Raw genomic sequence first — 23,728 nt, 5'->3', positions numbered from 1 at the left:
TTTGGATATTTTAAAACTCTTAATATATTTAGGTACTCACAGTGATAGCAAAAGAAAAACTATTTTCGCCCCAGTTGGTCATAGATGCGGTGGGTACTGGCAACGCTGAAATTAGTTTAGGACATGTGAGGTCTTATATCATGAATGAAATTCAGCAAGAAATTAAGAAAACGAATGAAATTACCGAACTTACTAAGAACTACCGAAAAGATACTGAACATTTAAAGAAGCAACTTGAAGAGCTTAAAAATGGTGTTACTCTGCTGCAAGGTATTTATATTAAAAAATAATATATGTTAATGTAAAAAACGGGGAGTGTTTTAGGTTATAAATGTGCGGCGTGTCATCATTCTCTGGAGTTGCCCACGATTCATTTCCTGTGCAACCACAGTTTTCATCAGCACTGCTTCCAAAGTTACTCAGATGATGAGAATGAATGTCCTACCTGTCAACCTGAGAATAAGAATTTATTGGAACTCCTAAAGGCGAGGTAATGCTCATAGTGATTTAAACTATTATTAAAATATTGAGATTCGTTTCTTTTTAGAGAATATAACAAAGATTTACATGAAACATTCCATTTTCAACTGGATAAAGCACACGATGGCTTTTCGGTTGCAGCAGAATATTTTGGTAGAGGAGTTTTTAATAAATATAAAATTTTAAGGTATAGAACTATGTATTAGTAGAAGTCTTAAAACTTTTATTGAATATATTGCAGCGATGAGTTGGTCGAAAAGACTCTAGGTTTATCTGAAAAGCCTGAATCAAAAGCAAAACTTATTATACCTGAGATGAGAGAATATGGTCCTGGAGCGGAGGCTAGAATTCGTCAAACTGAAGGCAATAGAAAAGCAGTACATATCGATACAATTTCGGAAGCTAGAATGAGAGTACAGGAAAGCAGGTAAAAACATTATTTATTTATTTATTATTCAAGGGAACTATTCCAAAATAAGACAAAAAAAATTACAAAAGTGTAACAATAAGCAAATTTTATGGTAACTCACTACAACTATAAACTCACTCTACAACTGCGTGTGAGACTTGTATATGGAAATTCAATGAAGAAATAAAACTATTTTTTTTTAATTTGAAAGTAAGTTTAAATTAGTGTTTGCATTTATTTTGTTACCAGTTACAAGATTGATAAAGAGGACCCTTTTAATAAGATTTATCTTGCATGCTTCGAGATAAAATTGACCCTCTTCTGAACCCTTGATGATTGTTTCACTTTTCTTCGGCTTTAAAACTAATGGAACAAAGTTTTTCCGAAAAACCAGTCAGTTTATATTTGTAAAAAATCCTCTTCAGCAGGCTTAATGTGGAGACAAGCAATCTTTCCTTTTTGATACAGTTTGGAGTCAGGTTTTTTTGAATGGGCTAAGGATGATGCAAAGGCAACAATATTGACGTACCTTGCTCTCTTTTAATCTTTATTTGGGTAAGGGATATTATTTACCTGGGTTCAATGACAAACTTGGCCTGAATGCAAAAATTTGCCATTCGAACTACTACTGGTCTAATAGAGAATAATTTCTGCACTTTAGAGTACTTTAATATAAAATTTAAGTCATATTGGATAATCGATGTAATAAAATCATTTCTAAAAGTCACTGGAAACAATAATTCTGGATTTAAAAAGAAATGTGTGGAACATTTGCTTTCACTATACTCTATTTCAGAAGTGTGTAGAGGAATAAAACCTCATTATGTATGCAAAAGTGGTACCTGGTGATCCACCAATATTTTATGCCACTACCTTAGTTGGGTATTAGTTGTTTCAATGTAAAATTCTTTCTTTTCGTTGATTGTAGGTAGTGCCACCCGGTTTTGGGTCAATTTATGAGTTTTGCCCATTGTTACCCACTGATAAACATTGAAAACGGTTCGCCAAAGGCGTGCAACTGGGACTTGTTTTTTACCTTATAATGAATGTACTTAAATGCTATTTTATTTTAGAAAGTTACTTTTGTTTAAATGGAATAATATATTTTTTTCACAAATTTATTGAACATAATATGTAGAGTAAAACAATTTTTGAAATGTCACTTTTGGATCTGGCACTTTTTAAACAGTGTATAACAATTTTAAATTATAATAGATTGTAGTCTTCTTCGTCATCTGACGAACTGTCATCACCTCTTGACATTATAATTAAAGGATCGACTGTCTGATCGATGAGGTTGTCAAGATCCCACATTTTGTCCTCTTGCTTAATTACATGCTGGACTGCTTTTCGCCAATTCTCTGGTGTCGCTTCCGTAATGGCTTGATCAAACAGTAGCTTAACATCTTTCATTTTAAAAGTCGTGTTTTGTATTGCTACAAATCCTTTTACCTGCGCCCATATCAGTTCTATAGGATTTAGTTCGCAATGATATGGCGGTAAGCGCAGTACAGTTATATTATATTTTTCGGCTATATCTTCCACGGCGTATTTCATGAAACGAGTTTTGTGTAAGTTTGCTATTGCCAGCAGTTCTTTTTTTATCAAATTTTCTTCAAACGCAATACCTTTTGCAGTCAGCCAATCGATAATTTCTTGCTTTCTCCAACTTGAAGTTGGCGTCTTCTCTATTCGCCGTGAATGATAGCTTGCGTTATCCATAACCACCACCGAATTAGCCGGAAGAAATTTTATCATTTCACCAAAATAGTCCTCGAAAACGTCTGAGTTCATGTCTTCATGGTAATCTCCTGTGCGAGTCGACTCAAAGGTTAGCAGATCTTCTTTTAAAAATCCCTCTTCGCTTCCAATATGTGTGATTATAAGTCTTTTTCCTCTTACCGAAGGTACTTTAATACCCGTAGACAGGCCTTCTATGAAAGCTTGGCGAGCACTGGTTATATTTTTGTCTTGCCACATTTTTTGGACTATATAACCTTCGTTAATCCACGTCTCATCAAGATAAAAAACTTTCTTTTGCTCCCTGCGGTACTGCTTGATACTTCTCAAGTATTGTCGTCTCCAACAAACAATTTCGTCGCTCTCCAGTAAAAGTGCTTTGCGGTTATGCTTTTCCCAGGCAAAATCCATATTTTTTAAAGTTTTCCATAAAAGTTTTCTACTTATCAACGGAATACTGTCATCTCGGCCAAGCTTCATTAAAATTTTGTCTAGGGTGGGTATTTCCTTTTTAAAATAAAAAGAGTGAACTTTTCTTCGAATTATACACTTAGCATTTTCATCAAGGACTTTTGTAGGTCGTCCTGGCTTTTGCTTGGGAGATTCCACTTGACCTGCTACTTTTCTTTCCCGGAACAATTTGAAAATGGTGGACTTTCCAATTCCACTCATTCGAGAACATTTTTCAACAATTTCTTGCACAGTAAAACTAGGGTAATCGTGTTTTATGCAATCATGTACATTTAAAATAATAACTTTTTCACTCAGCGATAGTGGAGAATTTTTAGTACATCTTTTCGTTGGACTGAATACCTCCATTTTTTAAATATTGGGATAATAATATTGTGATTACACTACAGCGTAGCAGTGACTACTAACGTTTAAAATATGATTTATTATGTAATAATATAATTATAAAATAATTATTTTATAATGTAATAAACTATATTACTTGCTTTGCCACTGATGAAGGAAGTGGTTTTAGATTTTTTCAAGTTTAATTATTATGGTTCAGTTCATAGGGATTTTGTAAATTTATACATCGGACATCCCAAAGCTTTCAAATTTTACGGGAAAGAACGGAATTTTCAAGGAATAAGACACCCGAATATACAGTGTGACCAGAAAGGTCCAGAAAAACTGCATCATTATAACAAAAAAAAATCCTGCCATGCAAATTCCAAGGCCTACTAATGTCAGTTTTTAAGGGCCAAATTTTAAGAAACCATGCTAGGCATTTTTCTAGCAAAAAATTGTGCACACCACTAGATTCGGCATCCCCCAAAACGGCCTTTTACCAAATTTCACCAAAAAATATTAAATAATAACAATTTTATGATAAAAAAAAAGAAATGCGCTTTACTTCTAATTTGTCTCTAAAAATTATTGAAATATTGAATTGTAACATTTGACATCTAACTGTCAAAAGTGGTAATTAGGTTGGGGGCGCTCTGGATATTGCTCCAGATATTGTTGGCAGGAGCGTTGCGAATTTCTATTCAAAGAATAGTAAATTTGGACCATATCACGTTGTTCGCTACTGGAGAATACCATTTTTGATTTCACAAAATATCGAAAAAGCCAAATGTCAAACAGATATAAACAATTAATGACAGATGGTCGTCCATTTTTTTCTAATTCAAAGCCATCTTTGCTAATAAGAATTTTCAAGTTATTCAGCCGGAGACTTAGACATCAGGCCTGCAGAAAAATTTGTGAAAATATAATATAATATAACATATTAGCAATATTTTTACCATGTTATTGATTGAAAAACAACATCAAGACAATTTTTATTTCAAACAACAGAACAGTATTAACTTTTTTTTAATAAAAGTAAATTTTTGACATCAAAATATTGGAAAATTAAACTAAAGTCTGCCCAACCAATCTGTAGCTAAGCGGTATCGGTGCGGGGAACGTGGTTGTAGACTAGACCCGTCTCATTTCATTCATGAAATGGCCAGTGACGTGCGAAATTTTATAAACCGATTACACAGATTTGAATGTATTAAATATTAAAAAATATGGTTGTTTTAATTTTAAAATAGGTATTTGTAGGTAAGATATTAATTTGAAAATTAAGGTCTTCTAAAATATTTTATTTGTAAATATGTAATAAAAAAATGACAGACAAGATTAGGGAAGTTTGAGATAAAAGTAAAGTAAAGAAAACACAAAATTTGTAATACACCTACTTAGTTTATTCACTTAAAATAAGAGTGCCGTACACGATGCCTGGATATCGCGAGGGAAAGAGCACGGCAGATAATCCGAATTATGCTGTTTAAACATTGAATTTACTACATAATATGTATATTCTAAATTATTATTTAAATAAGTATAATCAATTTGTACCTGCTGAAGATATATTGCTAACCACTCCAGTAACAGTCTCACTCTACCAGCATTTTTTAAACGTTAGGTCATTGTCTATCCAAGTTTCATCTAAATAGACAATATTGCGACCTTCGGCTCGGTGTTTTTTTATTTCTCTTAGGTATTTATACCTTAAAGACGTTATTTTTGAAAAATATTTTCTTCTTCTGGCAATTTTTGCAACAGCTTTCTGCTAGTAGGCACAACTTTAAACCTATATAAATTTGATTTATTAGGTGTTTAACTATTTGAAAATGAAAGTTGTCGTTTTGTTCCACCTTCGTCATTCGCGGTCTTTTTTTTGCCGGGACTAGAAAGCATTTTGTTGGGGTCCGTCCGCATTCTTTCTTCATCTTCTTTGTGAATTTTTTTCACCATTGAAATGCTTACGCCAGTATATTGAGATACTCTTTCAAGTTTGCACTTTACTGGTAGATTAACGAAGTTATTAGTAGCTTCTTCATTGCAAACCCTAAAAATTTGTACAAGAAGCATATAATCCTGATATTCGATTTTTTTTGTCGTCGTTCCAATTCATATTACTTATATTTATAGACATTTTATATTCAAAATAACCAACATTAACTTTAAATCTTTTTGTTTGTAAAGCAATCGAGCTTGGTTTTATTTCATTGAATATGATTTTTATTTATTACAACATTAGGTAGATAATTTTTGAAATTTAGTGTCGCATAAATTATGATTTTATTTTAATGTTTTTTTTTCATAACTGTGCTTAGGCTTTATAATTCTCTTATAATCATTTTACTTACCTATAAACATTCGCAATCACTTCCCTTGCCTGGCTATGAATTGTCTTTCTATGAATAAAGTTATTCATTTTAACGTAAATAACACAAAAACTGTTAAAAATTATGAACTTTAACAACAAAAAAACAAATAACACAAAACAACAACAAAACAGCAACAACAATAATAGCAAATAAACTAAACTATGCTACACTACTCAATAGTCATAGGTCATAAATTAAGTAGGTACCTAAAAATACAACAATAAAAACAGTTTAATAGCTCAAAAGTATTACCATACGCCGCCGCCACTGAATCCGCAAGAAATCGATATTATTTCGAAAATTACACAAAACCTGGTAGGATGCGATCCAATAAGATAGAGAAAGACAGAGAGCTGCATAAAAATAATAAATTAATGGCCGCGATGTCATCAACCAATCACCTGTCCCCAAACAGCAAGATGCTTCCGCGAAAGCACGACGTTGCCGGCTTTGTAAGTTTTATTAGGAATTTCGGATAAATGTTAATCAATATTGGATTTTATAATATGCAAAACATTAGCAAATAGAACTAAAAAATATGGTTTAAACTGCATTACATAACTTATTATCTTTTTTATGATTAAATAGCTGAATTTTACCATTATATTTACTTTTTATTCTATACTATTTCATTTTTGCAGTAAGACGTGACAACGCTTCAAAATTTCGCCCGCATTCTTTTCGTAGACACAGATCCGATGGTCAAACTATATGTGATAAGTCATTTCTCTAAGAATAAAATGAGTAAAAAAAAATTCCAGGGCCGTATTTAAAAAAATAAAGTTGATGATGGTTGCCAAAAGACGAAACGTCGGATTTTAAATTTGACGACGCCATCTGGTAGAGGAGAAAAAGTGACAATAATAAAGTGTCAATTATTTTAAAATATGTTTTCAAATAACCTCACAAAAAAATAAAAACGATTTTCCAAAATTTCGGTATTTTCCGAATAACTTCGTACGTAGTCGGAATTTTTTAAATTTTAAAACGGCATTTTGTTAAGCATAAGAATACGCAACTTTGCCCCAATTTAACCGACCCTGTATCTCTTACCGTTTCCGAAATCCCAATGATGTGGCTCGAATTTGAAACACCCGGTACATTCAATATGATAATAACCCCTTGGCATTTGCTGAGAGCGTCCAGATTCTAGGTCTAACTATTGATTCTTCTTTGAGGTTCCAAGGACATATTGGTGCTGCCCTACAGAGGTGCTATTTGCGTATGCGTTTGCTCTATGCTAACAAACATATTTTAAATTTTAAGACAAGAAAAAACTGTCAGTATCGTTGGTGATATCCATTGTTGATGTTATATATATTTATTTTTTAAATTACTGTTTTATGGTTTATTATCCTTGTCTTGATAAAATAACCCAGCAGAAACTGCAACGTGTGCGAAATACGTGTTGTCGATTTGTGCGTAATTTAATAAAATTTAATAATAATAATAATAATGTTTATTTCGAAAAAATAATAATACTAAGTAACCAAGAATACAATTGGAAACACTAATAAGTTTGTGTGTGTTCCTATTCAAAATATATAGATATATCAAGTTTAGACAAAATAAATTCTCATATTATTTGAACAGTATAGTGATTACAAGCTAGCAACAATTAACATTAACCAAACAATTGCTCAATATTAATATGAATGATCCAAGTTTTTATTTTATACTTGATCCTTGCATAAGGTTTATCTCTCAAATCAAGAGGCATCATATTGTAAATTTTTGGAGCTGTATAAATTAACGATCTTTTAGTAAAAGTGTAGTATAACAAACCCAGGTTCGTCCATAAAGAATGGATAAGATAAGTTTTTTTTTTAATAAATAAGAAAAAGATCGAACGAGAAAAAAATAAATAAATAAGAAACCAATACCCTCCCTACGTTGTGTTTTGTAACAGAATCACTCTCTCTTTTACTTATCTCGGATGCGCTTGACAAGGCAAAATTAGGGAAATTTGAATTATTAGGATGGTATTAAAGAAAATTCAGTCTTGATAATACACCTACTTAGTTTATTTATGTAAAAAAATGCCGTACTCAGCGTGGAATTCACGAGGGGAAAGAGCACGGCAGAGAAACCCTCGATCTCAATTCCCTAAAAATCGAATCATGCCGAGTAATAAGTTCTTCCTTCGGTTACAACAAAAAAAATAAAGATAATTTATTTACTGTTCCTTTCTAATTCCTCATACATACTATTCATTTAAAACTGAAGAGAGTTGGGTTAGTTATCCAGCCATCACTAGAAGGTACTGAGGGCCCATATGGGAGGCTACCCAGCTATGAGTTGAATAGTTGAGTCAATATTCTAGGTATTATCACAGATAAACGGACAAATTCGCGAAACCTATATTTATTTATCTGTGGTATGATTTACGTCTGAATATTCACCCAGTCAAAATGTTAGTTAGATTCAACAAAGCTCTAGCTTACTTTTGAAACACACAAATAATTAAAAAAAAAAAACTAATTTCGAAAATATACCTAAAATTCAGTAAATAAATTATCTCAGTCGATCACTTTAAATATTAATTTTCTCTTCAGCATGAAACAATTTTAGATAAATACATGCATAAGTTATTTCCTCCTATTCACGCAAAATATTAAATTTATAAACATTAATAAAAATATATTTACACATTGGCAATAAAAAAAAACAAACTAATAAGTTTTAAATTTACTAACCTGTAGAAAATCTTCAGAAAACCACTTCAACACAAATTAAATACGATTCAATAATTTTTTTAAAGTAGTACCCTCGATGGCTGGGTTTTACTTTCTGCCGTTCCCTCGTCCACGCGACCGAAACATCTTCGGAAAGCAACGCCCAGAAATGCTAACACAAACAACCCTCGGCGCATGAATAGGGCTGTCGTTATACAATCAAAAAAATTAAAAAAGATTTTCGACAAAAGGCGACGCGACATGTTGAATCCCAAATCCAAACGAATATAAAATACTACGCATATATTTTAAAAATAGGTGGTTTTCTTCAAAAGTAAAATTTATTTTAGGAAAGGATAGAGGATTGTTACTTTGAAACCTGGTTGCCAAAGGCAATACTGGTCTACTTTTAGCTATATTATTATTACAAAGAAGTCTTGTAACTGAATTTACATAAATGTGATGCAGCTGAAAAACTCCTGCCTCACTAAACAAATCAGTTGATGGGTACAATTTATTTTTAATTAAACAAACTTTCAGCAATGCTTTTTGAGCAACAACAAGAGGGTCAAGAACAGACCTATAAGAAGCACCCCATACACTTATACCATAACCAAGTACAGACTCCGCTAGAGTTTTATACAATGACAAGATTGTTTTTTTTAACAGAGAATGCTTTAATAAATTATGTAAAACTTATACAACAACTTACGTATTTTACCAATTATGTAATCAATATGTACATTCCATTTTAGTAAGTTGTCAAAAAATACTCCCAAATATTTTACACTATTGACACAATCAATTTTAGTGATACACTGGCAAAAATTGTAATTTTGGCAATCAAAGTTATGAATTCTTAATGTAGTGTAACCTGGCAGACCAGAATTATTTTTGGCATAACACATAAACTTTGTTTTGTCGGTATTTAAAGTTAGTAGACTGAAATCAAACCAATTTTTTACCCTTGATATTAATGACTCAGCTTTATTTTTGACTTCCTCTCAACTGCTATCTTCAAATATTAAGCATGTGTCATCGGCAAAACACACGACACTATCTTTTGGGACAACTGAAAAAAGACTATTGATGTACAGTGTAAATAAAAGAGGCCTAAGCACAGTACCCTGAGGCACACCTTACTCCACCGCACGTCCAGAACTTACTGTTTCATTATAAAATAAAACTTAAAAATACTAAAAATACTACTTAAACAAAACTAAAAACTTACATAAAACAATAAAAACCTTTGGAAGCCATCCACACACTTACAGTACATAAATAAACAATAATTTTAAGGTTATAAATTGTACAAAGCAGAAAATAAAAAATAAAAAGTGGGTCGCAACAACATAGACTCAACGAGAATCGAACCCGGTACAACAAGGTTATAGGTATAAGTGTAAAACCTATCGGCTATACGGACCTAATGCTAAAATAACTTAACACGTTAGCCAATGTAAATTGAAGAAAGTGACTACAAGGAAAATGTTAAACGATACTTAGCTAAATTAAATTGTTAAAAATTAAATTAGGTTCGAAAGTAAACACGTCATTCACACACACGAGAACAGGACTCTTTTTAGCTTTTGTAATTTCCATTTCTAATGCGTGTAGAGATTTTTCTTCCAGACTGGCCAATGTATACTGCGTCGCAATCGTCACATTTTAAAGAGTAAACTCCTGATTTAGAAAGGATGCCTGCCTTGTCCACTCTACTGACTAATTGGTTCTTTAAATTATTGACTATCTTATACGCGATTTTTACATTTAGGGATTTAAAGAATCTTACTAAATTTACGGAGATAGAACCAAAAAAGGTCAAGGATCTAAAGGAACTTATTGAGTCCTTATTATGAACAATATTGTAGGTCAATTTATATTTATTTAAAAATTTGTAATAAATTTTGTCTATTAAATGAAGGGGAAATCCGTTGTTGAGAGCAATATGTTTTATAATTCAATTCTTTAGCGAAAGCTTCTTTTGACAAGGGGATATTAAACAATCTATAGAAAAATGAATTAAAGGAGGCAAATTTATATGAGTAGGGAGAATTTGAAGAGTACTGAATTAAATTATCGGTAGTAGTGGGCTTACGATATATTTCAAAAATAAGTTTTTTGTTGCATTTCTTAACTAGAAGGTCAAGAAAAGACAAACAACCATCTTTTTCTTCTTCGATTGTGAATGAAATGTTAGGGTGTAAGGAATTTACGAAACTAAGAAAATTTGGTAGGTCTTCATCCCTGCCATTCCAGATTATAAAAATGTCATCCACATACCTCTTATATATCATGAGGCAATCTCTAAACCTACCCTCAACTATTTCTCTTTCTAGATGACTCATGAAAATCTCGCTTAGCAGAGGGGAAAGACAAGAACCCATAGCCAAACCTGAGACCTGTCTAAAAATTTTATTATCAAATTGGAAAAAATTTTTGGTTGATCACTATATCGAGTAAGTCCAAAAGACCCTCAATGACTATACGACTAAGAGATGTTTTTAATAGGAGAGTTCTCACTAACTTTAAACAATCTTTGGAGGGATGCTGGGAAAAAGATTTTTTACATCTAAGGAAATAAGTTTAGAACCATGAGGGATAATAAGATTTTTCAAACTGTTGGTTAGATCAACAGAATTCTTAGTCGAATAAACACTTTTACAGTTGGTCACCTCCCTGAGAACATTATTCAACCAAGAGGAAAGATTATAGCATGGGGAGTTAACAAAGGAAACCACTGGTCTTATGGGAAAATTGGTCTTATGGATTTTGGGGAGACCATAAAGGATCGAAGTTCTAGGATTCATAGGATACAGCTTTTCTTTTTTAGTGTTAAAGAAATCGAGAGTTAAGCTACATCTGTCCAATGTTTGCTTAACTTTCGTAAAATACGAATTGGTGGGGTCTCTATTAACTGTAATGAAATCCTCCGAGTCCAGAAAATCCAATATCTTTTGAATATAGTCAGTCTTGTTTAGAATGACTAAGCAATTACCCTTGTCTGCTTTTGACAATATCAAATCGTTACTCTTTATTTTATTTTTTAGCGAATTTAGGTGCTTTTTAATGATGTTATTGTTTAAGCCGTTCGAGCCACATCTAGAATTTAAAAAGTTTATTATTTTAGCGCGTAAAATGTTCTTATTTCTTGTATCAGTCGTCTGCAAAACACTCTCAGCCTCCACAGCTAAAGTCTCCCGTGTTTGTGAGTCCACCTTATTATAAAGATTAAACTTAAGGTTAAGGTTTAGTATACTTTCTTCGTCAGAGGTAAAAATAACATCAGATAAATTTAAAAATCTTTTATGGAACTGAAAATGACAATGACCTAATTTTATTTGATATTCCCTAAAGTTATTAGACCTAACGGTGGCTTTAAGACGGTTCAACTTATCGTTTAATTTATTAAAAGTGTTTCTAGAACTAATCTCTAATTTATCTCTCAATAAACAGTCTAAAGTACTAAATTCCAAGTGATTTAGAAATGAGTTTAACGTGAAATAGAGGTATTTTAGTAAGGAGTTCACATTCATATTTGTTTTTCGTTAATTTTGTATGTTGGTCTCTTAGAGAAGAATGGATGAGATTTTTGGATTTGAACTATTAAGAGCAATTGGTCTATAATTAGACGGTTCTTCTCTACTACCAGCCTTGAAAAGGGGGATAATAATTGTTTTTTTAAGAATATCAGGATAAATGCCAGATGAAAAAATTTGGTTTATTAAATAAGTCAAAGGTTTTAAGAGAGGTTTAAAATTTAGTTTAATTATTTCATTAGAAATATTATCAACAGTGCTAGAGGTTTTGTACTTTAATGAATTAATAATTTTTATAAGATCACTAGGCAGAATAGGATTTAAAAAGAAGTTACTGTTGGCCTTTATACTAGGAAAGTTGTAGTCATTAGAATTATTTATTTTGCTAGCCAAGTTAGACCCCACAGAACTAAAGAATTTGTTAAACTCCTCAGCAATTAATGGATCAGTAGTAAGAGAATGGCCTGCTTTACTTTTAATATGTTTAATGTTATTGTTGCCACCAGAAAAGTCTTCATTTGTACATCTTTTGATAGTCTGCCAGGTCAACCTAGGAACCCCTGAGTGAGAGGAAAAGAGGCCTCTAAAATAAGAAGCTCTAGCAACATTTAACACTTTAGTAAGCATTTTTCAATATTCTATAAATTGGGTTTTATAAACAATATTTAGAGGATTTAATGATAAACATTTCTTTAAATAATCCCGTCTTCTTATTGAATTCAAAATGCCCCTTGTTACCCAAGGTTTTAAAATTATGTGCATTTGACATACTTCTCAGAACTACATAATTTAATATGGTTAGTTATTTTATTAATAAAATTTGAAGCACAAACATTTGGGTTTTTCTCACTCAAAACATCCTGCCAGTCTTCAGAATTAAGTCTTAGACTAAGTTGAGACTTATCCAAATGTTTAATTAGTCTAGAACCAATATTATTACCACTTAACAGAGGAATATTTAACAAAGTAGGGAAATGGTCTGAGTACCCACTTCTCAAAACAATAGCTTCGGAGGTGAATTTTGACCTGACAAAAATGTGATCAAGACAAGTCAGACAATCACCCTGTTCCCTAGTACCAACATTAATTTTACTCAAAAATCCTTTTGATAACATTAAGTTTAAATAATTATTAACAATACAACACCTTATATTTAAGAGATTCAAATTAATATCACCACAGAAATGCACATATTTGGCTATGGCTATGAAGATAATTCTCCAATCTCAATAGAAAATCTAGTTTTTCTATATTATGACAACGATAAAAGCCAGTAATACCAATATTAATACCATTTTTAACCAACACAGCCCTTAAGAAACTACAATCATTTACCTTTTTTATTTCAGCACCAACAAAAAACTCACTTCTTATGTAAAAAAAACAAACCCATCACACTTACTTGTAACACAACTTTCACTATAGCAAAGGCGATATCCTGGAATATTTAAATTTTGTGTTTTATGCTTAATATTATTAGTTTCTGATAATCCAATTATGTCAAAGTCTTTATTAAGGAATTGAAGATATGTTGTAAGGTTATTAAAGTTTTTACAGATACTGCGTACATTGATATGAATAATATTAAGATCACATTGTGATTTATTAAATATAGTAATATTAGTTAAATCATCATAATAATCAGTTTTATATTCAGAAACATCATCGCATAGACAATTACAGCCATTTTATGTTTAGTAACTACAATTTTGTTTACGCACCTGTAGAAGCAACTTATTACTGTTTAAGCTCCCTAAGAATATCCTAACAGTGGTACACACTAAGTATTTTAATGGGTTTGTCCATCTTTCATCCTAGCATAAATACATCCGTTTTTACTCCAAACAAAACTATACCCTATCTTTTTTAACTTATTAGCTTCCTGTAAAATATTTAATGAAATAGGAGTGAGAGGTTCATTAACATAAATATTGTTAGCACCTTGGATCCTACACTTAACACCATTCAATGCATCAGCCGCTTTTTTCTTTTTCATTATCCCAATTTTGAGAATGTGTCCATATATATCTATCGATTGCAGTGGCTAAAAATGTCATTTCTTTTTAAGTTTAATTTTCTCACATTTATGTATCGGCTCTATAAAAACCAAAATATCTGCTAAAGAAATGCAATTCATGATAGACTCTGACATTGCCACACCATAGCACAGCTCTTTTCTCACGTAGTTATACTTACAATGCCGTAACAATTTATAATCGATTTAGACCTAATTTTTCAATTCTAATATCTCGCTTTAAAAATGATTCTGGAGGAACAATAGCACAGTTTTTTTCTCTGCGGATTTACAAATGTATTTAATTAGTTTTTTTTTCTCTCTTTATATTACTATTACTACTTGTTTGTCAAAACATTTGTAACTATTATTATTTTTAGGGTTAAGAGATAAAAGTATATTTAGCTAATCTTTGCCTTTTTGTGCAAATGTAATGTAATGTGCATTTGATGCCAAACAAAGATATATTTATTAACTTAGTTGGGTTAATATAGAATATCAGTGACAATTGCAGTATGGTGTACTCGTCAACAAAATATTACATAATGAGGCATTTCCCACTTTATTTAAAGAACGTTTTTGGTGCCTCGAAACCAAATCCGTTCAATTAAAATAAGATTTAAAAACAAGTTCACAATCTCTCCACATTGAACAATTTTGTTCATAAGGTGATATCACTACAATTCCAGTCATTTAAGCAAAGCAACTCTTTGTTTAGGCACTTTACTCTTGAAGAAAGCTCGTTTAAAAATGCGTCAAACAATATTTTAATAGAGAAATATATATCTTGTTCAGCGTAGTTTGTCCTTCCTGCATTGTTTAAGTTTTTTTTTAATGTCATTGTGACTTTAGAATTAATATGTTGTTACTTAAAATTTGGTATAGAAAAAAAAGTGTAGAAGTATTTGAAAAGACAATTCCATTTTAGATTTTTATCTACTACAGCACCTAAATATTTCTTAAACAATTTTTTTTTTGATAATCTGTCATTTTTTATTAAATTGTATATCTGATAATTTTTTCACTTGTTACTGAAGATATGGTTCATCTGTATCCTCCATTGCATCAGCCAATAAGTTTGCGGCAAGAAGTCAGGAGAAGAAATCTTATATGCCCGCAAAGGTTTCAACAAGTAGACTGCAAACTGCGTCTGTACCGTCTAATCCATTCGAAGATGAAGATGATGATTATGATTCAAAACTAAACCCATTCGGGGATGAAGAGGATGAGGAGTTAGATAAGTTAAATCCTTTTAGTCCTAATTATGAATGTGATAAAAATTTAAACCCTTTTAATTAGCTTAGGTGGAAATATTTTTTAAAAAAGGTTAGATATGCTTGCTTTTATGTACACATTTATAAATATATGATATAATTGATTTTATGGGATTTTTTTTTAACCTAATACTACATCTAGCTTTTAATTGGGGAGTAATAAAATCACTAGAAACCATAGTAAAATAACACAATTTATATTATATCACTAAAACAAATTTTATATTAAGATCATACTACATTTTATAAATAATTCTACTATGAACAACCTGGAAATGGATCAGTTCGGTTTTTCCTTAAGACAAAATTAATTTTTCGTTCCATATCCTCATTATAGATAGCTTTGCATTTTTCAAAGTTTATTCTTCTTCTGAACTAAAAAGTAAGTAAAAATACGTTATTTTAATATTATTACTTAAATAAATAAAAAATAGGTCTTTAAAAAAGGAACACTCTCTTTATTACAACTTGAGCGCTGATAAATTTTTCATAATATACCAAAGATTAAGGGTTTTATTTATCAAATCTTGATTATGTTTTTTTTGTTTTATATATAATTATATTTTTAAGTACTTTTTTCCTATATTAAGTATATCAAAAGAATGAGATTTAACTTGTAGTCAAATCTACTACTGTTTTCAAGGTTTAAAAGAAATAAAATAAAAATGGGATTGTAATTCTTGGGTTTTAACTAAAAAAATAAAAGTAGGTCCGTATTAAGAATTTTTTTTTAAATTATTGAAATTCTCAGTTTTTACTATTAAATCGGTTGAAAATAAAAAAGTTTGATAAGTCATAGCTTTTATAAAAATGTAGTTCAACAAAATAAGGTAATAGAAATCCAGGGCTGTATTTGAAAAACAAAGTTGATGATGGTATCTCAAAAACGAAATGTCGTATTTTAATTCTGAAAACGTCATGTTGTAGAGGAGAAAAAGTGCCCTTAACAAAGTGTTATTTATTTTATTATATGATTTTAAATAATGTCATAAAAAAATAAAGAAGATTTTCCAGATTTTGGTATTTTCCGGATATCTTCGGAACTATTCAAAATATTTTAAACTCTAAAACAGCATTTTATTAAGTTCCAAATTTAGCAACTTTGCCATAATTTAATGGACCTTGTGTATCTCTTACAGTTTCCAAGATCCCAATGATGAACTGATAAATAATAATTCTGCAAAATATTGTGTTTTTGAGTATGTGATGAAAAATGCCTGAAGAGAAATTGAGATTAATGAGATGTAAAAGTGGTGCAATTATATAGAAATTTTTGTAAATTATGTTATAGGAAACTCTGTTTCCAATATTTGACTATACTGTTTATTTTATACTGATTTTTAGAGAGTGGATAATAAAAAGTTCATATTTTAATAAATCTGTTTAATTAATTTTACCCCAAAAAAGGTATTATTCTTCAACAATTCCACATATTATGCTGCATGTTCCTTTTGGACTTTTACAGCTTTGATTAAAGATACTATTAAAATACATAACTTTTAATTTTGAGTGTAATTTAGACAGTAGTTTCCTGAATTCTATAAAGATTTAATTATTAAGTTATTAAGTTTATCTCTCTGTCCAAGAGTATGATTCTATACACTTTGTTTTATACATTTTAAGAGACCAGCTGACAACCAATACTATACATCAACATGTAAATTTAATATACCTCTCATTTCATTAAATAGAAATACTTTTTCTTAAATATCAACTTAATTTCTTTAGTTGGCAATAACAAAAAGGAAATACAAGTATTTGTTCTAAATGCAATATCTATTTCAAGAAACACAATTCTCATTATACAAATTATAAACCTAAGAAATAAAGTAGAAAATTATAAAATTATCAAAAAATTATCACTTTGTGAGAGGTGTTTCTCCTTGACTTTACCAAAATCTAAATAGAATAGAAAGAGTTAGAGTAGTTCCTCTCTCTTTTTGTAACTTATATTAAATAATTTACAAATATAATTGAGGGGGTCAGAAGCTAAGGGGTCCAAGTCGAGTTTTTTTCAAGATCGAGTTAAGTGCAGAAATCAAAACTTAATATATACATTTACTTGGTGGCAAAGAGATCCAAACATAAAACAAGTCGTAATGGCTCCATCTATCAATAGGAAAATGTACTACTTACCATATCTTAACAGTTGTTTAGAGCTAAACAGGTCCAAGTATACTTGGATCCATTTGCAGTCAAGGAAACTGTTATATTCTGTTGATTACTAACGATTTTGTCAGTGTCAGTTGTCGTACTAAAATCGTGAAAAATAGTGATCGAAGTGCATTTTTAATTTCAAAATGCTTACATCAGATGATGAAAGAGGTAAGTAGTTATTATAGCAAGAAAAATTTCTATTTAAAATAAAAATGGAGTTTTCTTTTCATTATAGCGTTACAAATTCATATGGAACTAAGAACATAATCATAATAATTGCATCTTTTTCGTTATTATTTAAATACCTACAACAGATTTTAATAAAATGACTCTTTTTCAGAGCCATTCTCCGACAACTCTCATATAGATGGAGATTATGTTCCAAGTAGCAGTGGTGGCGATGATGCTGAAGTGCAAAACTTGAATGAAGCTGGGAATGGGAAGTCCAGAAAAAGGGGTCGTAAAACTGCGACATGGAAAAGAAATTGTTCAAAAATTCGAAGAAACAGTGGCCAGGAATACGTTGGTCCAAGGGTGAACTACATCATGCAAAATCTGTTAAGGCTTATGACCATACATGAAGATACAAGAAAATTTTTACGGAGGAACACAATTTTTACTGATTATTGGAATCTTGGAAACAAAACTAATGGATGGGATCTACAGAGCACCTTTATTGCATCATGCATACAAACTAATGCTCCAAAAATGCACCATCTAAAAATCACCAGACAAAAGAGTATTAGCACTGTGATAAAACTTCAAAACAAACGTGTAGAGTTTTTCTGAGAACTCTAGATATCAGCCGCAAACGGTTTTATAACGTCACAAAGAAAAAGAAGGAGTCTGGAGTCGTCCAAACGGATCAAAGGGGAAGACATGTCCCTAGCCATAAAATAGACGATGAGTCTTTAAACTTAGCAAAACAGCATATACTCATAACATAACTCATTCCCAAAATTTGTGAGTCATTAATACTAGAAAAGACAATCCAAATCGCAAGTATTTGTCTCCCGAGTTAAATGTAACAAAAATGTACAAGCTATACAAATAATTTTGTCACGAAAAAGAAGCCATTAAAGCTGAGCAAATACCGCGACATTTTTAATACCCATTTTAACTTAGCTTTTCACCGACCATGTTCAGACACATGTACAAAGTGTGACACTTTCATTACTCTTATTATCTGAAGAGGGCTCCCGCGTTGCCAGAGAACATGATCGTCATCTACGTCAAGCTGAAGCAGCCAAAAATTTAAAAAACGCCACCAAGGAATGAGCAAGACAGTGTCCAAAAAAACATCAGAAAAACATGCTATTTGTTTTGATCTACAGAAAACCTTACCCCCTCCGCATTTGACATGCAGCAAAGTATATTATTTGCGCCAGCTATGGACTTACAATCTAGGAATCCACGATTTATCATCCGGAATTGGTAATATGTACATGTGGCATGAAGGTGAAGGGTCGAAAGGTTCTCATGAAGTCATGTCATGTTTGCTGAAGTATATTGAAAGTTTGCCAAAAACAGTGACCCACATCGATGCATTCAGTGATAACTGTGGTGGTCAAAACAAGAACAAGAACATAATGAAATTTTGGATGTATATTGTGCAATTTACACATATTTATCGAAAGTGTTGACCACTGTTTTTTGGTTTCGGGACATTCCTTTATGGAATGCGATCAAGATTTTGCCATTATTGAAAAAGCAAGGAGACGGCTAACTCACGTTTTTACTCCCTATTATTGGGTTAATTTTATAGCAGGAGTCAGTAGAAAATTTATTGTAGTAAAAATGCAGCCTGAGGATTTTAAATCTATATCTCCCATGGACAAGATCATGAAATCAAATCTTACAGGAATAAGTAAACTGCAATGGCTACATTTCAAAAAAAAGTATCCAATGAAACTTTTTTATAAAGAAGTTTATAATAGTGATTTTCCTTTTGAAGAAATGGATCTTTCTAAAAAAACTGCCTTGCATGGTAGACCTTCAAAAATTCTTTTACCTGCTCTATATGACAGTCCTCCAAAAATAAAATTAGCAAAATTCAAAAACTTGATGCAGCTTCTACCATATGTACCACAAATACACCACGATTTCTATAAATCTCTACAATTGTTTGCCATATAATGTTGATTATATGGCATTTTTTCAAAATTGTTACCACACCCATGTACCATAGTACAGCCCTGTGAATAAAATAAAGCCCAAACATTTTCAAAATCTATCCTAAACTATAAGTATAAGCAAAACAAAAAATTTGCAATACATAACTCATGCATTTTAGGGTTCTAGATTTTTTAATAAGTAAAAATATTTAAAATTGAAATTTCTCAATATTTACGTTTTGGTACTTGGACCCCTTTACTTCTGACCCCCTCAATTGAGCTCTTTTTAAGGATAACTTCTAAGTCATGGCTTCGAAGTTTTTTTACCTGAAATGGTTTTTCAAAGTATCGAGTTCGTCTGTATTGGTCCAGAATTTCCTCTTTTCCCAATATTCTGTTCAGAATTCTACAGGCCGCATCTACATCATTGTTATGTACAAATACCGTTCTGGCAACGAAACTTACGTGCCTCATGTTATTAATTAATAACTTTTTATAATATGAACAGAGCACTGCACTTTGTTTTTCTAGTTTGAAGGTTATGTCTTGTTTTGTTGATGGCTTTGCTGCAAGGCAATTGCCAGGTTTGAAGGTTATGTTAATTTAATTTCAATGTAAAGCTGCGTCTAGATCTGTACCCCGTCGCGCAACCGTACCAGGTCGCGTACCGCGTTGCGAGCAGTAACCTCACCTTTACATACGCCGTACCGAACAACACATCGAACCTCGCATCAGTGGTGCCAGATCTACTGTTTTTGTGGTAGATCTACCGTTTTAGCGTTTTGGCTACCGCTCTACCGCAAAACATAAAATATCTACCGTTTTTTGTACGGTCTTAAAAAATTAGTAGCTATACAAAATTATAAAAGTATACTCTTAATTTTTTAATAGGAAAACGAAGAATGTAAATTCAAACTTTATTTTTAACAACCCGTGTAACAAGCCGAAAATGCAATAAGTGCCAATGCTGATCGCTCTGCCTAGTTGGTCGGCCGTGACTGTAGCGGGGAGTCACAAGAGCATTAGTTTGCTGTGTTTATCGACACTTGTTAATATTGTCGAATTAAGCATAGAGTAATTAAAAGTATTTTTAATATTCATTTCTCTATGCGTCTCATACAGTCTTGCCACACGTATCCAGTTCAGATTTGCTCAATGTCGTCGCATAGTATACCAATTCTTTGATGTTTGGTTAGCAAACCGAATCGCCCTGATATGTGCCAAGCTGCAACACTTTTTACGTTCGCTACGGCGTTCGTTTCGACGTTCAAATTGGTTCGCGACGTAGTGCAGATCTAGACGCGGCTTAAGGTTAGGCTGACAGTGTCCAAAGAGAAGAAGAAGACATGTCGCGTCACATCAGTTGTCAACCTGTTATTGTTGTTCAATGTTTTGATTTTTGGGAATTTGGGATCGTCAGAAAAAATGTTATCACCGTAAATTTCGAATGGGAATTGATTACTTCAATCTAATTTAAAATGCTTTGAAATAACGTTAGATTCTCAATCTTTCTTATAATATAATAATGGTGTCCGAGGAAGTTATAAAAAATGAGTACCCCTTGCATTGGCTGGTATGGAAGAATGAACATAAACTCCTTGAAAAAGCTCTTTTGGATAAAAAGGTAAATAAATATTACATTTATTTAGTAACCACATATATCCTATATAACATCGACAAACTTATATAGAATGATAAGGAGAAAAAAGACTGCCGGGGTAGAACAGCCTTGATGTTGGCAGTTACTTTAGGGCATCTAGAGTCCACAAGAATCCTATTGAACCATGAAGCGAATGTAAATTGCGAAAATAAAGATGGTTGGAATGGTAAGTTATCTATTTTTATTGAAATCCTTATGAAATATCCCCTGTAGTATAATAATTTTCCAAATTAATTGAGGCAATGGCATTCCAAGGCATCTCCAATTTACCCCAGTTTGAATCCTAAAATTTGTCACAATAAATAAAAAATATTTTTCAATGTTTGAGTCATAAGAAGGTATAAATTCTTAGATCATGAATCACCAATATATTCATTATTATTCACTCAATATTTAATAGGGTAAATGCGCCTATTCTCGACCAGTTAACGTAAATCTCACCTTTCATAAATGATAAAAAAAGTTAATTTAAGAATGCTGACATTTAGTTTCTAAAAATATTTGATTTGTATTTATTAAAACTAGCTACAAAATATTAATTATATTTATCGTTTCAAGAAATATTATTGACAAGGCAAAATGTAAAAAAAACTACCTTTTTCCAATTTTCGACCAAAGGTGACATATTGTCGACCACATTTAGCCCAGTTTTCGACCGGCGATCGAGAGAACTGGATTTATGTGGTCTATTTATTGACCATAATATAAAAACCATTTTAAATAAATAAATCAGTCAGGTTTGTTTCTAAATTTATTATAAGTATTTATAAAATAATGTAAAAATAATACATAAATTTACAAAAAAAATTGGTACTTCTTTGGCTATTAAAAAACTAAGTAAATGCATATGCATATATGAATAAAAATGAGTAAAACATATTTAAGAAAAGAGTAAGAACAGTAAAATTGTAATTAGCGCAACAACTAAAATTTAAGCGTTATTATGTCCAAAACAAACAAGTATATTCTCTATCAGAAATGTCATCATAAGATAGTCCAATGAAGTCTGTACATTTCATGTGGTACCACCTAAAACACTTATCACATCTGACATTTTTTTCATCTTCCTCTTCGGTATCACTTATTAAATCTTCATTGCAGATGCCCTCGTTCAATTATTAAGTTATTATCATTTTCTTTTTCAAACTCTTCTGGTTGTTGAAGAGAGTTTTCATCTTTCTTTCCTGCCTTCTTTTTCACAATTTTGTTTTTTAATTTTTCATTTGCCTGTCCTCTCGCTTCCTTTTTATATCTACCTCTATTTGTCGCTTCTCATCTTCTTGTTTTGTTAACTTTAGTCTCCAAGCTTGAGAAGAAATTGCACTGGGAAACTTATCCTTTACATTCCTATTCTTACCTCTATATTCTACTGGCTTGGGGTATGACAAATGATTATCCATGATGGATTTTAATCTCATTGCTTTGGGAGGACGCTGAATGTGAGATATTGTTACTGACGCGCTTACATCATTAATTACGCATTTATTAGATAATAATTGCTCATTTCGTTATGGCTTGCATTTTTGGGGTTTAAGCAACAAGGGATTATTAAACATAATTTTTGTGATTCAAAAAAAGGCAGTTAGATACCTATGTTCCGCTGGGTTAAGAGATTCTTGTAAACCTCTCTTTATATCTCAAAAAATCCTCTCTCTTTTTTCTCTTTTTATCTTAGAAACAGCTACTCTTATTCATAAATGTCCTAAACCTTCCTCTAACACTGGTCATATGACTCGCCAGGTTAACGATTTTCCCTTACCAATCCCTACATCCTCCCTCAACAAGAACTCACTTATATACCTTAGCAAAACAATTTACAGCCATGTTCCTCTATGTATCAGACGAATTTTAGAAGTTAAGAGATTCAAAAAGGAATTAAAATCACTTTTATTATCCAGGGCATATTATAGCCTTGACGATTTTTTTAATGATACCTTTTAACCTGTGCTCTGACATCATTTTAGTGTTTTAGTTTTGTTTCCTGTTAAATAATTTAATTTACTTCTTCTAAATTCTGTTTTATTGACAGCTTTACTTATTTTTTAATAAAATTTATTAAAAAGATGTTTTTTTTTTTCTCAATCTGTTTTGTTATGATTAATTTTGGTAATGTGTGTAAATTTTATGGTAAAGTGTTTTAGATGTTATGTTTGTTTGAAATTTGAAATTCAAAGTGAATTTGGAATTTTTTAGTTTTTAGGATGCTTGTACACAAGATTTTGTTGTCTTACGTAATATAGCACATTTTCTTTCTTCTTTCCTTCTTTCTTTCATTATTGCCGTTAACTTCAATAACATTATTATTACCGGCTGTATTTCCTGTGGTTTGTTTTATCTGTTAAGGCAGGGTAACATCTCGCCGGATAGTCATTCTCAATCGGTGATTCATTTTCTTCAGACACAAATTCTACGATAGGTGCACGATTTTTCGAGTTTTCGCCTATATCTTGAGCTTCAGGTTCAGTTATAGCAATGGCTTCTAAATTGTTTTCC

General features: G+C 31.4%; 3 protein-coding genes across 5 annotated transcripts in view; 2 read left to right on the top strand and 1 right to left on the bottom strand.

Annotated features, from left to right (window-relative positions):
• The window catches only part of LOC126745420 (vacuolar protein sorting-associated protein 11 homolog), a 60,621-nt gene extending 45,210 nt beyond the window's left edge, over nt 1-15,411 (top strand). For both annotated transcript variants that reach the window (XM_050453274.1, XM_050453269.1), the window contains 5 exons: nt 33-270; nt 325-490; nt 548-667; nt 722-907; nt 15,068-15,411. In XM_050453274.1, coding sequence (XP_050309231.1) covers nt 33-270; nt 325-490; nt 548-667; nt 722-907; nt 15,068-15,329 — 972 coding nt within the window. In that variant the 3' untranslated portion in view covers nt 15,330-15,411. The remainder of the gene's footprint in view (nt 1-32; nt 271-324; nt 491-547; nt 668-721; nt 908-15,067) is intronic.
• Nucleotides 15,412-15,485: 74 nt separating this feature from the next.
• LOC126745556 (28S ribosomal protein S21, mitochondrial) lies at nt 15,486-20,161 on the bottom strand. The gene is made up of 2 exons (XM_050453439.1): nt 19,903-20,161; nt 15,486-15,679 (listed from the first exon to the last, which is right to left on the bottom strand). Exons 1-2 carry the CDS (start codon nt 20,047-20,049, stop codon nt 15,563-15,565), a joined length of 264 nt encoding a protein of 87 aa, XP_050309396.1. The 5' UTR covers nt 20,050-20,161; the 3' UTR covers nt 15,486-15,562.
• Nucleotides 20,162-20,950: 789 nt separating this feature from the next.
• LOC126745476 (ankyrin repeat domain-containing protein 13D) overlaps nt 20,951-23,728 on the top strand; it is a 37,250-nt gene continuing 34,472 nt past the window's right edge. Inside the window, exons 1-2 of one of the 2 annotated variants that reach the window (XM_050453342.1) lie at nt 20,951-21,199; nt 21,266-21,401. In XM_050453342.1, coding sequence (XP_050309299.1) covers nt 21,101-21,199; nt 21,266-21,401 — 235 coding nt within the window. In that variant the 5' untranslated portion in view covers nt 20,951-21,100. The remainder of the gene's footprint in view (nt 21,200-21,265; nt 21,402-23,728) is intronic. The other variant, XM_050453334.1, reaches the window with a different exon arrangement.

Source organism: Anthonomus grandis, chromosome 1, assembly GCF_022605725.1.
Source record: "Anthonomus grandis grandis chromosome 1, icAntGran1.3, whole genome shotgun sequence".
NCBI classification, from domain to species: domain Eukaryota; kingdom Metazoa; phylum Arthropoda; class Insecta; order Coleoptera; family Curculionidae; genus Anthonomus; species Anthonomus grandis.
This window is presented reverse-complemented; position numbering and strand designations above follow the sequence as displayed.

Bases quoted from the DNA above. Each gene is read 5' to 3' on its own strand.
- LOC126745556 (XM_050453439.1), bottom strand. From the start codon at position 20,049: ATGAGGCACGTAAGTTTCGTTGCCAGAACGGTATTTGTACATAACAAT. The intron at 15,680-19,902 runs GTAAAAAAACTT...CTTACTTTTTAG, and splicing joins ACTTTGAAAAACCATTTCAG to TTCAGAAGAAGAATAAACTT.